The sequence below is a fragment of the Papio anubis genome, chromosome 8 (assembly GCF_008728515.1).
Source record: "Papio anubis isolate 15944 chromosome 8, Panubis1.0, whole genome shotgun sequence".
NCBI classification, from domain to species: Eukaryota; Metazoa; Chordata; class Mammalia; order Primates; family Cercopithecidae; genus Papio; species Papio anubis.
In genome coordinates this window covers 27,381,201-27,393,718 of record NC_044983.1, presented here as the reverse complement: position 1 = coordinate 27,393,718, position 12,518 = coordinate 27,381,201, and the positions used below count along the sequence as shown (strand labels likewise).

At 40.7% G+C, this 12,518-nt stretch overlaps 1 protein-coding gene across 3 annotated transcripts in view; it reads left to right on the top strand.

The window, feature by feature from the left end:
- Positions 1–12,518, top strand: part of KIF13B (kinesin family member 13B) — a 190,548-nt gene that overhangs the window by 83,932 nt on the left and 94,098 nt on the right. For all 3 annotated transcript variants that reach the window (XM_021942839.2, XM_031669932.1, XM_031669931.1), the window contains 4 exons: positions 939–1,051; positions 2,320–2,431; positions 10,533–10,745; positions 12,278–12,388. In XM_021942839.2, the coding sequence (XP_021798531.2) occupies positions 939–1,051; positions 2,320–2,431; positions 10,533–10,745; positions 12,278–12,388 (549 nt within the window). The remainder of the gene's footprint in view (positions 1–938; positions 1,052–2,319; positions 2,432–10,532; positions 10,746–12,277; positions 12,389–12,518) is intronic.

Below are 12,518 nucleotides of genomic sequence, written 5' to 3'. Positions count from 1 at the left end.
TCCTACATTTCTTGTATTGCTATTGAAGTACAAAGTATGTTACATGTATGTGCTTGATAAGAAAACACTTTTGATAATGATATCTTTGTATCTGTATGTATATAATATCTTAACTAGAAAAAGATATAAATCTAACATCCGACATGAAATGGAATTATATATGAATAAGATGTAAATGTTACAAAATGTTTTGAGATTTTGAGGGATTCTTCTATTGTATAAAGGTCAGTTTTTTTTTTTATGTCAGAATTGCAAGTGTTTTGTCTCAGGATTATTGATAAATATCCATGAAATTTTAAACACAGTTTCCAGTAATAGTAAAATTTAACTCTTAGAAGTACTTTTGTATACTACTCTGGAAATTTCCTTGGGCACCCTTCAAAATGGCTCATTTTGGAGGCACTGTTTTTCTGAGATAATTAGCTTTCATCCTGGCTGGATTAGTAGTTTTATAAATTTTCTGTGTCTCCATCATTAGATTGTACAGTTTTCTTACAGTGTGTTATAGCAGCACAAAATAATTTTGAAGTAACGGTAAATACTTTTAATAAAGGGTTTAGATCATAAATTCATTTAGTTGCGACAGAACTGCTTTTTGTATTGCTTTTTAAGAGACAGGGTCTCACTCTGTCGCTCAGGTTGGAATGCAGAGGTGCAGTCATAGCTCACTGTGGCCTGGAACTTCTGGGCTCAAGTGATCTCCCACCTGTTTCCCAAGTAGCTGGGACTATAGGCACGCACCACCATGGCCAGCTATTTTTTTTTTTTTAAATTTTTTGTGGAGACAGGATTTTGCTGTGTTGCCCAGGCTGTTCTTGAAATCCTGGGCTCAGGTGATCCCCGTTCCTTGTCCTCCCAAAGTGCTGGGATTACTGACATGAACCACCACAACTGGCCTTGTGTTTCTGTTTATTAGCATTGATTGATTTCCTTTGTAGACATCTGGAGAGAAAGTGGGCAAACTGAGCCTGGTGGATTTAGCTGGCAGTGAACGAGCAACGAAGACGGGCGCTGCAGGGGACAGGCTGAAGGAAGGGAGCAACATTAACAAGTAAGTGCTCTCAAGCTTATTTGTATTGCTTTATTTGTATTGCTTTATTGATTTGATAGCCAATGAGGGAACATCTGTGGTTATTAAAATAATAAGGTGATTTGGAATTTTTTTCTGGTATTTTCAATGGCCCTGGGCTCATTTGAGGTTTTGTTGAGATACCTGATGGGGCGAAAGAGCACAGCCTCGGGTCGGGGTTTCTCAACAGTGGCCCTGTTGCTGTTTTGGGTCAGGTAATTCTTTTCATGGGAAGGGTGATCCTGTGCTTTGTAGAGTGTCTAGCTGCATCCCTGGCTTCTCCCCACTAGATGGCGATAGTAGCTGCCACCTCTTCCCCCACCCCTAGGTGTGTCAACCCAAGCTCACTTTCAACATCCATGGCTGTTCCTTGTGGGGACACAGTCACCCTCCAGTTGAGAACCACTGGTTTAGCTATAGAGAAGATCAAAGATAACTGGTCTCTCAGAGTGGAGCTGTTGAAACTTGACCTGTGTGTTGCTCTTTGGACAAACATGTACTAACCACATTGAGCTTTTCCTTTGCTAGACACTGTCGTGCTTGTCCAAGTCCAAGAAGCTAAGACTTTACCAAGTAATATTTTGTTCACCAGTTCCTTCATGTGGGCTCATTTTAGGTTTTGTTGAGATGCCTGATGGGGCCGAAGAGCACAGACTCAGTCAGGTCAGGGTTTCTCAGCAGTGGCCCTATTGCTGTTTTGGGTCAGGTAATTCTTTTCATGGAAGGGGTGATCCTGTGCTACGAATAATACGAGGTAATATTTTGTTTACCAGTTCCTTCATATGGGCTTCAAATTTTCTCCCTCAAGCCGAATCGTTAGCTCATTATGAGTAGGAAGCTTTTCTGTCCTTGTGGCTCCCAGAAGGACACATAGGAGTCATAAACCAAATGGAGATGATAGAACACCATCACCCAGATGCTATCCTATTATTGAATCTCATATATACAATTTTTGCTTTGTACTATGGTTTAATTACTGTGTTTCTGGCTTGCTTTCTTAGAGATATGTGGTTTTGGTATTATATTGACCTGAAGATTTATAGCTCACATTTTTATGTACTACAAAATACTGGGCTAAGCATTTTTATTGCTTATAGTAGTATTGGGGAAAATAGCTATTTCGAGTTGTGTGCTTTTGAACTGAGCAGCAAAATGCTGACAGGGTGCTGCTCACATGCAGGTACAAGGGCATCTTGGTGTTCAATCTTTGTGCTAAAATGTGGCATTTGATATATTGTTGTACCATGCAGGTCCCTCACAACCCTCGGTCTGGTTATCTCAGCTCTTGCAGATCAGAGTGCTGGCAAAAACAAGAATAAATTTGTTCCATATCGTGACTCAGTTCTCACTTGGCTGCTCAAAGTAAGTTTGTTTTTTTCTTCATGGCAAACTTTTGGTGGTTGGCAAGAAGAAAGGAAAAAGAGTAGACTGTTAATCTCTTCCAGGTATCATTTCCTCCATCGGTGTGCAAATGTATAATTATTAGGCTCTTATGGTAATGACATTTTTGATGGAATAAACATAGGTTTTTTTTCCTAGCAATTCACATTCCAGCTTACTAGAACCTGGATGCAGTGAGGTTGCTGGACGCGCACAGAATCACACGATTGCTTCTGGAGATTTGGGGGAGTAGAGAAAGGGCCTTCTGCTAATCTGACTGCTGTGTGAGTCATGGAGGAGGAGCCTCCACTGCCCTCACACTCAAGTGGGCCACCCTGGCCTACCACAGACTCCTTTTCTTGGGCTAACATTTTGGAGCTTGTTTTCTGTTTAACTTCAGTGCATTCAGACCTTGGTTTCTGTTTAGCTTTCTCATGATGGCTTTAATTTGCTTTTGGCTTCTTAAAGGTGTTGTTAAAGGCTGCAGAGTAGGGCACACAGTCATTCATTAATTGATTGATTCTGTATGAACAAGAGCAATGGAAGTGAGAAAGAAGGAAGTCAATGTGCAGTGGTAAGAGGAGAACGCAGCCTCCATTTTAAAACAGAAGAAAACAGAGGGCACTTCTTGCCCTCTGTGGCTCACGAGGGAGATAAGATGTACACACACAATATTAGAACCTGAATTTGTGATAGATCATGACAGAGATGGTGATAACATGTAATAGGAATTTGGTGAAAAAAGAGAGACTTATTTCCAGCTTCCTCCAGCCCTCCGGAGCCCCTTTAGTCTTCATAAGGTGGTGTGGTGAGTTGGATATTGGACTGGGAATTAGAGGATATAAGTTGCAGTGACAATTTAACCCATTTATAGGGGTGTCACCTGACTAAATCCTTTAATACTCTTTTTTTTTCTATTTTTAAAATGGAGAAATAATTTTATGTGCCCTGTTTAATTTTGTGATGCTCTATTTTCTTATTGATCAAGAATTTGTTGAACACCTGGCATGCATTGCATTGGGAGTTGAAAGTACTAAGATGAGTTCAACACGGGCCGCCCCAGTAGCTTAGTAGAGGACATAGTTACTGATTTAGTCCATAGCATGTTTAGAAAACAGCCTTTGTGAAATGAATTAGGGGTTTCTCCTGGTTTTTGCCTCCTCTCAAGATTTACTAGTGTTCAACTTTTTAATTCAAAACTCCGCACACTGTTTGAGTATGTTTTGTTAAAATAAAACATTCTTTATGTAAATGTCAGCGTGTTCTTTCTTAAATGTAATGCTAAAATTCAATAAATTGGCCACAGTAGAAAATCAGGTCCATTACTTCCTTTGGCCAAAATGCAGTACTGTTAGAAATTTAAACAAAAGTGTAAACAAATTTTGATAATTAAAACCACTTGTAAAGGTTTGTCATGCAACCTCACAAACATCAGAGAGTAAGAGATAATTTTTAGGAACAAAATTAAAACACCTTGGCCTGCCGTAAAGACAATTTTAACCTTTAGTCTTTTAAAGTAGTAAATTATTATTCAGATTTTGTTATTTGAATCACTGGTGTCAGCCTATATAACTAAACACCTCAGTGCTTTTAACCTAAAAAAAAAAAATTTACTTTTCCTTCCTGTCTCAAACAGCATAAGCACTTCTACTTCTGTAAGACTAACAGAAATGTTTTGTAGTTTTTTTCTGTAGAATAATTAGAAAAACAAGCAAACTGCAAAATTCAAGACTTTGGAGGATGAATATAATTATTCTTTTTCATAAAAGCCATTAAAATTAGTGAATAAACTTGCAGTTATATAGGATACTAAGTCTGGATATCTAATGGGCAGTATAAGGACTATAGTTAATAACATTGTATCGTATACAAAAAAAAAATTTTGCTATATTTTAGGTGTGCTTCTCACAAAAGGTAACCGTGTAAGGTGATGGATGTATTCATTTGTTTGTAGTAATCAATGATATTAGTATGTTTACATATATCAAACAAACATGCTTTACACCTTAAACATATGTATTAAAAAAATTTTTTTAATTGTTTCATTACCAAAGGAACTTTTTTTTTTTTTTTTTTTTTTTTTTTTTTAAAACAGAGCCTTGCTCTGTTACCCAGGCTGGAGTTTAGTGGTGCAGTCTCAGCCCACTGCAACCTCCACCTCCTGGTTCAAGTGATTCTTCTGCTTCAGCCTCCCGAGTAGGATTACAGGTGCGCACTGCCACACCTGGCTAATTTTTTTACTTTTAGTAGAGACAGGGTTTTGCCATGTTCACCAGGCTGGTCTTGAACTCCTGATCTCAAGTGATCCATGCACCTCAGCCTCCCAAAGTGCTGGGATTACAGGCATGAGCCACCGCAACTGGTCAGGAATTTTTTTTTTAAATATATAAGAAGTCTTTTTTTTTTTTTTTTTGAGACAGGGGGTCTCTGTTGTCCAGGCTAGAGTGCAGTTGTGCAGTCATAACTCACTACAATCTAGAACTCCTGGACTCAAGTGATCCTCCCACATCAGCCTCCTTGAGTAGTTGGGACTACAGGTATGCACCACGATATGTAGCATTTTTTTTTTTTTTTTAATTTTTAGTAGAGATGAGGTCTCACTATGTTGCCCAGGCTGGTCTTGAACTCCTGGCCTTAAGCATCCTCCTGCCTTGGCCTCCCAAACTGCCAGGATTACAGTTGTGAGTCACCATGTCTGTCCTCTAGAAGAAATCTTGATAAGATGCTTCCTCAAACTTTCCACAGAAACATTCCTGATCATACGTTGTCCTTGTTTCAGTGTTGCTACTTGAGTCCATTTAAAACAACAAGTATCTTTTGTTGGTCCGACATAGAGGCTAACGCCTGTAATCCCAACACTTTGGGAGGCCAAGACGGGAGGATCAGCTGAGGTCAGGAGTTTGAGACCAGCCTGACCAACATGGTGAAACCCTGCCTGTACTAAAAATACAAAATTGGCTGGGTGTGGTGGTGCGTGCCTGTAATGCCAGCTACTCGGGAGGCTGAGGCAGGAGAATCGCTTGAACCCAAGAGGAGGAGGTTGCAGTGAGCCGATAACGTGCCACTGCACTCCAGCCTGGTGACAGAGTGGGACTCCCTCTCAAAAAAAAAAAAAAAAAAGCACCAGAAAACAAGAACTATCTTTTGTTAATCGACACAGTGAAAATGGCATGGGTAATCACTGGGTGGCTTCAGTGGGCTGGAGGCCAGGAGCACCCGTTGCAGGAGTGTCTGGTGCCATACCAAGGGCTTCATGGACATCATCTCATTTCCTTCTTAGAACGGAAAGGGTGGTGTTCCCAGTAGTCAGATGAGACAGAGGGTGCAGAACTAGTGAATGGCAGGTTCGGGATTGGAATCAGCACTGTGCAGCTATTTTTGCCAAGGTTGTGCTCATCTTATCAAAGGTTATTTTCATTAGAAGGATACTCACTTGATATTTACCAGTGTTTGATAGAAAATAATGAAAAAAACTGTTCATAATACTTGAGCTTGAAGAATGAAACCATAAGCATTTTTTAAAAGATCACTTAATCTGCTGTTCAGTTAACTTAGGTTATAATTACAACTTTCATGTATTAAAAATAAGTCCCGTGTTTGCTGAATATTTGACATTATTTTTTTCCTTAAAAATGTATGTGATCTGGCTGGGCATGGGGCTCACACCTGTAATCCCAACACTTTGGGAGGCTGAGGTGGACAGATCACCTGAGGCCAGGAGTTTGAGACCAGCCTGGCCAACATGGTGAAGCCCCCATCTCTACTAAAAATACAGAAATGAGCTGGGAGTGGTGGTGTGCACCTGTAATCCCAGCTACCTGGGAGGCTGAGGCAGGAGAATCACTTGAACCCAGGAGGTAGAGGTAGCAGTGAGCGAAGACCATGCCATTGCGTCCAGCCTGGGCAACAGAGTGAGACTCCATCTCAAAAAAAAAAAAAAAAAAAAAAAAAAAGTATATGTTTTTTTTTTTAACATCATTTAGCCTTCACAGAAGATGGTAAATAGGGGCATTTTTTGCAAAACATGTTCCAGAGCTTAAGCAGTTTTCCCAGAGCCCTCTCCAAATTGGTGGAAATGCAGATTCTTTTCCTTTAAAGTGAGTTTCAGGTCCCTGTTGCTTTTTCCTTCTTAAATTCTTAGTCTGACTCATCCAGATCCTACTTTGACATGGGCATACTTCCTGTATTCTCCAGAATAATTTCCATTGAACTTGTAAAACTGCCCATCTTCTATAACATTTTCAGTTTCCCAGGGTCTTTTTTTTTTTCTGCCTCGTATTTGCATTGTAATTGTGTTGTGCTCTTAATGTGTGTAACATCTGAGAATGAGAGAAGCTGTGGCTCCTCTTGGTGAGTTGGTCCGCGATGGATGTGAGTGCTCTTCTCCCAGGGAGGATGGAACAACCATTAAATGAGGGTTATGCATTCGCTAAGTGGTTAGTAGAGAACTGTTTCATATTAAGATGATTTTTGGTCCTCTGAATAACCATCTAAATGTGGGCCTCTTAACATGAAGTAATTTCTGGTAATGAGTGCTCAGATGATGAGTACCTTTCTAATTCATCTCCCTCTTTTTGTTCCTACTGCCACCTCCCTAATGAAGGCCACTTTCATCTGTCGCTTGGATGACAATCATTTCCTTCAAGCTTTCTTAGTCCAGTCCTTTCTCCATGGTTAGGTTGCAACGTCTTTTTAAATTAATACTCTTAACCCTCAGTCTCTTCAGTAACTTCCACAGGCACTTAGGATAAAGTCCAAATTCTATTTTTTTTCGTTTTTGTATAAACAGGGTCTCACTATGTTGGCCAGGCTGGTCTTGAACTTCTGGACTCAAGTGATCCTCCTACCTCGGCCTCCCACGGTGCTGAGATTACAGGCATGAGCCACTGCACCCAGCCACAGAGTCCAAATTCTTTAATGGCATGTGACTTACAAGGTCCTTCATGAGCTGAGCACCTTTACTTTTTATTGTTCATCTTGTGCTTCTTGGTGTTACAAATTCCAGCTAGGTGATGAGTGTTGTCTTACCTCTAGGACTTTACTCTTGTTTCACTTGGAACATGCTTTCCCCTCCCATCTCTTCAGTCTCTCCTGCCTCCTCTCAGACCCTCTCCCTTTACCTGGGTAATGCTTCTCTATTTTTGAGTCTCACGTGTCACTTTCTGTGAGAGTCTTCCTTAACCTTTCAAGATTTGGCTCTCTGCTGTTTGTTTTAGACCATATTGTATTTATCCGTATCATCTTAGTTCCTGTTATATAATGTTTGCTTACCAGCATCCTCCCTAGATGGTGAACTCCAGGAAGAGTCGAGTGAGTGAATAATTTCAGCTCTGCTCTGAACCAGCTCTGTGACCTTTGAAAAGTCTGTCGTTTTCCTGGGTCTCACTTTCTCATCTGTAAAATGAAATAATTTGATTATATGTCTTCACAGAGTTCTTTCAACTTTTAAAAATTCTGACTTCCAAAAGTAAATTCTGTCCTGTGTCTGTTTAATTTGCAGTTGCCACTCGTGAAACAAACCTCGTCTGATTTTCCCAATTAAACAGTTAAAGAGTAAACAAGACGCTTTCTACTTTTTCCTTGAATGAGTGCCAGTTCTTTTGTTGTGATTTCCTTTTTGCTGATGGCATGAGGTCATTTTTAACATAAGGGTATTGTTACTCCATGAACAAGGGCTTTTAAAATATCAAGCATTTGTTGTTTGCCAGGTTTCCTTTTCTCAGCATAAATTGGAGCACAATATACATGCTTTTCTCCTTTGGTGGTAGTTGTTACAAATCCCCTTTCAACTGACAGCATTTGCTGTTCACGTGGGCTGACAGTGTGCTGTGGTTCTCAGAGGACAGCGCGATGCTGCTCGTGAACCAAACAGCAATGAGATTGAATTCCTGTGCTCTTGTTATATCACATTTGAATTTCATTCATGTGCATGGGACTCTTCATGAATTTTTTCTGGAAGTTGCCAAATCTGGAGCACCAGCTATGTGAGATTAGTGTCTAGAAGTGAAGAGCGAAGCGAACAGTCATGGCTTTTACCTCCTAAAGTCCAAATTAGTTATAGTTCTTTCTGTGTCATGCATTAAATTATGTTTTCTTCAACCATATAATTATGTTTTCTGTGGAAAACTAAACTTTCACTGTATAAGAGACATACTGTCTGTGATCATACTGACCTTTTAGTAACACCTTAGGAATCATTTTGTTTCTGAAACTAGGGCAAGATAATTTGGAAAGGTATCAGGTCACCTTATTTAATCTTCAGACCTGAATTTTCTCTGTGTTACCAAATGTGTATTGTGGGCAGTGGAAATCATGTTGGACTTGAAGGCAGAATCTAACTGGGCTAGGATATTGTTCAACTTACCAGTTCTAGATTTTTAGGCAGAGTGCAAGATTTAACCTCCATTGTCCAAACAGACCTGTTTTCTCACCGATAAAACCAGGCTCTGTGATAAATTGAATTCACAAAAGGTGGAGACCTAAGTAAAATAAAGTACGTGCCCAAAGACTGGGGAAATCACAGATTGTTCCAACACATTTTGGTTGTAATAAGATTGGCAAACCCTTGTATCTTCAAAAGCAGTTTTCCATAGGTTAATGCTGCCCCAAAGGAGAGTTAGCTTTCTTATGCTCTAGTGAATTCCCCATTACTGGCCCGTTGCAGTGTTCCCTCTAATCTTGAGAGTCTGTCATTCAGTGACATTCTGTTACCAAAAAGAGTATATTCAATCTTTTTGTTTGTTTGCTTTGATAATTTGTCTCAGCCTGGGTTGCTGTCCTAGTGTATGAGTAGTTACCTATTGCTTGTAACACATTACCCCCAGAATGGAACAGCTGGAAACAAGTCATTTATTGTCTCAGGGTTTCCATAGGTCAAGACTCGGGGGGCGTGCAGCTTAACAACCTGGCTCTAGCCGGGTTGTTTCACATGGATGTAATTAAAGTGTTGGGGATGGGGGTGCCATCATCATCTCAAGGCATGACCGGTGTGGGGAGGTGTCTGCTCACTTACATGGTTGTCAGCAGGGTCCAGAAGATCTGCTTCCAAACGCATTCCTGTGGGCCTCTCTTCATAGGGCCACCTCATTTCACGGCAGCCCGTTTCCCCTCAAGTGAAAGAAAAGACCCAAAACAGAAGCCACCATCTTCTTTGAATCTACCCTTAGAAGTGACATGCCATCACTTTCATTCCTTGGAGACCGATGAATAAGTCCTGGCCACACTCAAGGTGTGGGTACCAGGAGGTCACCTGCATGGGCAGCCTTGTCTGTGGTGCAGTACAGCATGGTGGGCTTGATGTCCCAAGTCTAGTTCTGTGCCTGAGTTATATCTCTCTATTTTTAATGTTCTCAAGCAAGGGTCATTTTTTCGTTCCATTGGAAGCCAGTCAGTCCTAAAGCTGTTTCACTGCACTTAGCAGTTTGAGTATCATGAAGACAGTATCTCTTCTCAGGACCATTGTCCGAACGGTGGAAGTGTTTCTCTAGAACTTGTAACGTTAGTAGCTTTTGAAGTGCTATCAGAGGGAAGAAAATGAAGTTGCTTTAACATATTTTTTGTAAGATTATAATTGTACCTTATGTTGTAAAAACTTTCCAAGGTGCTTGATAGCTTGTAACAGCAACTTTCTGAGCCATTATTAGGCTTCACAGAGACTCCCAGTGCAGGGGGTTGTGGAGGAGCTTGCCAAATAAATATCATGCTTGTTCCTCTAAGGAAGATGTTGGAGGCATTTAAGGAGTCCTTTTTTATTCCGAGTAGTCTGTGTTCTTGTGGTCTCATCTTGCTTATAAAATAGGGCAGATAGCTTAGAATTAATTTTTGTTAACCTGAGATAAAGGTAGGTTTCATGACATTTCCCTGTCCTTTATCAAAGGCTAAAACTCCCTCTTTTTAGTACAGTGGCTTGGCAGAGAAGACACAGCACAGGACCCAAGTCCGTACACCTGCATTTTAGCCCTGGCTCTGTCACTGAACGTGTTTGACCCGGGGAAATTTGTTCACCATTTCTGATTTCAGGTTTCTCATATGATGTCTTGTTTCAACTTTAATATGCTACTCAACTTTCTTTTTTCTCCTGTAGGACAGCCTTGGGGGTAACAGCAAGACTGCCATGGTGGCTACTGTGAGTCCTGCAGCTGATAACTATGATGAAACCCTCTCAACTCTGCGGTATGCAGATCGAGCCAAGCACATTGTTAACCACGCTGTGGTGAACGAGGACCCTAATGCCCGAATTATCCGGGATCTCCGGGAAGAAGTTGAGAAACTCCGGGAGCAGCTGACCAAAGCAGAGGTAGGAGGCACAACCGCATGTGCCCTGTGAGTCCAGAAAGAGGAGTCAGCCTGGAGCTTGAATTTTCTTCCCCTGGGCTGTGAGGGATGAGTACTCTACTTTGTGAATCCAAAGAGGTTTTACAGATGTGAAAAAGATTGAACAGGAACAAATAAAGAGAATTGAGAAAATGTTTGCATTTCTATTCAGGCAGCAGACAAAAGAGAGGTAGAATAGAATAGGAGAGGAAGAGAGATGCTGGAGACCTTGTGGATATAATTTTAATTTTTGTGCAGAAAATGATGGAGAGCAAGATTTTTGTTGAATCTCATTTGTTACCTGGTAGAAGTCAGAATGAAAATCTTGAGTCTTCTACACTTTCATAATCTAGCTTTTCCATGTTGTGGATTAATTATGTTTGTAGAAAATATTTTATAGTAGAAGTACCCATGTATTTAGTAGTATTCTATTACAGCTGTCTTCTGTGTATTCTGTAATGGATAATGTTACATTAATTTGAAAACCTGCCAACTCTGACCTGCAATCCTAAGTGCTCATCCTCTTGGGAAAGTGGAATGAAGTGTCAGATTCAAGATTCCTACTTTTTTTTTTTTGTTTGAGATGGAGTTTCACTCTTATTGCCCATACTGGAGTGCAGTGGTGTGATCTCGGCTCACTGCAACCTCTGCCTCCTGGGTTCAAGTGATTCCCCTGCCTCAGCCTCCTGAGTACCTGGGATTACAGGTGCATGCCACCACGCCCAGCTAATTTTGTAGTTTTAGTAGAGACGGGGTTTCTCCATGTTGGTCAGGCTGGTCTTGAACTCCTGACCTCAGGTGATCCTCCCGCCTCGGCCTCCCAGAGTGCTGGGATTACAGGAGTGAGCCACTGTGCCCGGCCAGGATTCTTGCTTTCATTAACATTTCTCTTCCCACAGTTTCTCAGCACTATGGGACTCTTTCTGGAGTTTGCTTTCTTTCTCATACCTGTTTTCTGGGAATAAATCAGTAAGAGACATGGTCAAGATGATTATCTTGATCATATTTTTACCTGTTGAATTTTATCCTGTTTTTATAGGAATAATTTTACAGTCCATGAAGACTGTTGTCTCCTTGGTATTAATAACACCATCCAATCTGCAACATGTACACGTTAAGTCTGTATATATGTGGATTAATTCCTGAAGTCATCAGCAAGGGCTAGAATGAATCATGTGTCTGAGTCTAGATGTATAACCTATTGGGATTTTAAAAATAAACCCTTAGAAGCTTTACATTTTTGCATCCTTAAATGTAATTATATCTTCACAGTAGAGTGGCAGAAAAGGAAAAAAGCCTTCCTTTTGGGCATATTTTGGATAACTCGATGAGTTTGTGGTCCTCAGAACAATCGAGGTGCTGGAGGTCTGTCGTTACATTTCAAGTAGATGTTGGACCTCAGCATGACATTCAGCCAAGAGGAGGCAGATTGTTACTTTTGTCCTTTTAGAGTTGGCCACTTCTTTTTCCAGGGCATCATCTAGACATTTCATGAAGTAAACATTTTGCTTGTAGGCAATGAAATCTCCAGAGCTAAAGGACCGGCTGGAAGAATCTGAGAAGCTAATCCAGGAAATGACTGTGACCTGGGAGGAGAAATTAAGGAAAACGGAGGAGATTGCACAGGTTCGTGTTTCCTGACTGATGAAGCGCGTGAAACCTCATGGCAGTTTGCACAGTGGAACACATGGTCTTCCTAGTTTCTTTTTGATCTTCAGCTTGGTTGATGGCAAATCTAACACTATCATTAGGAATC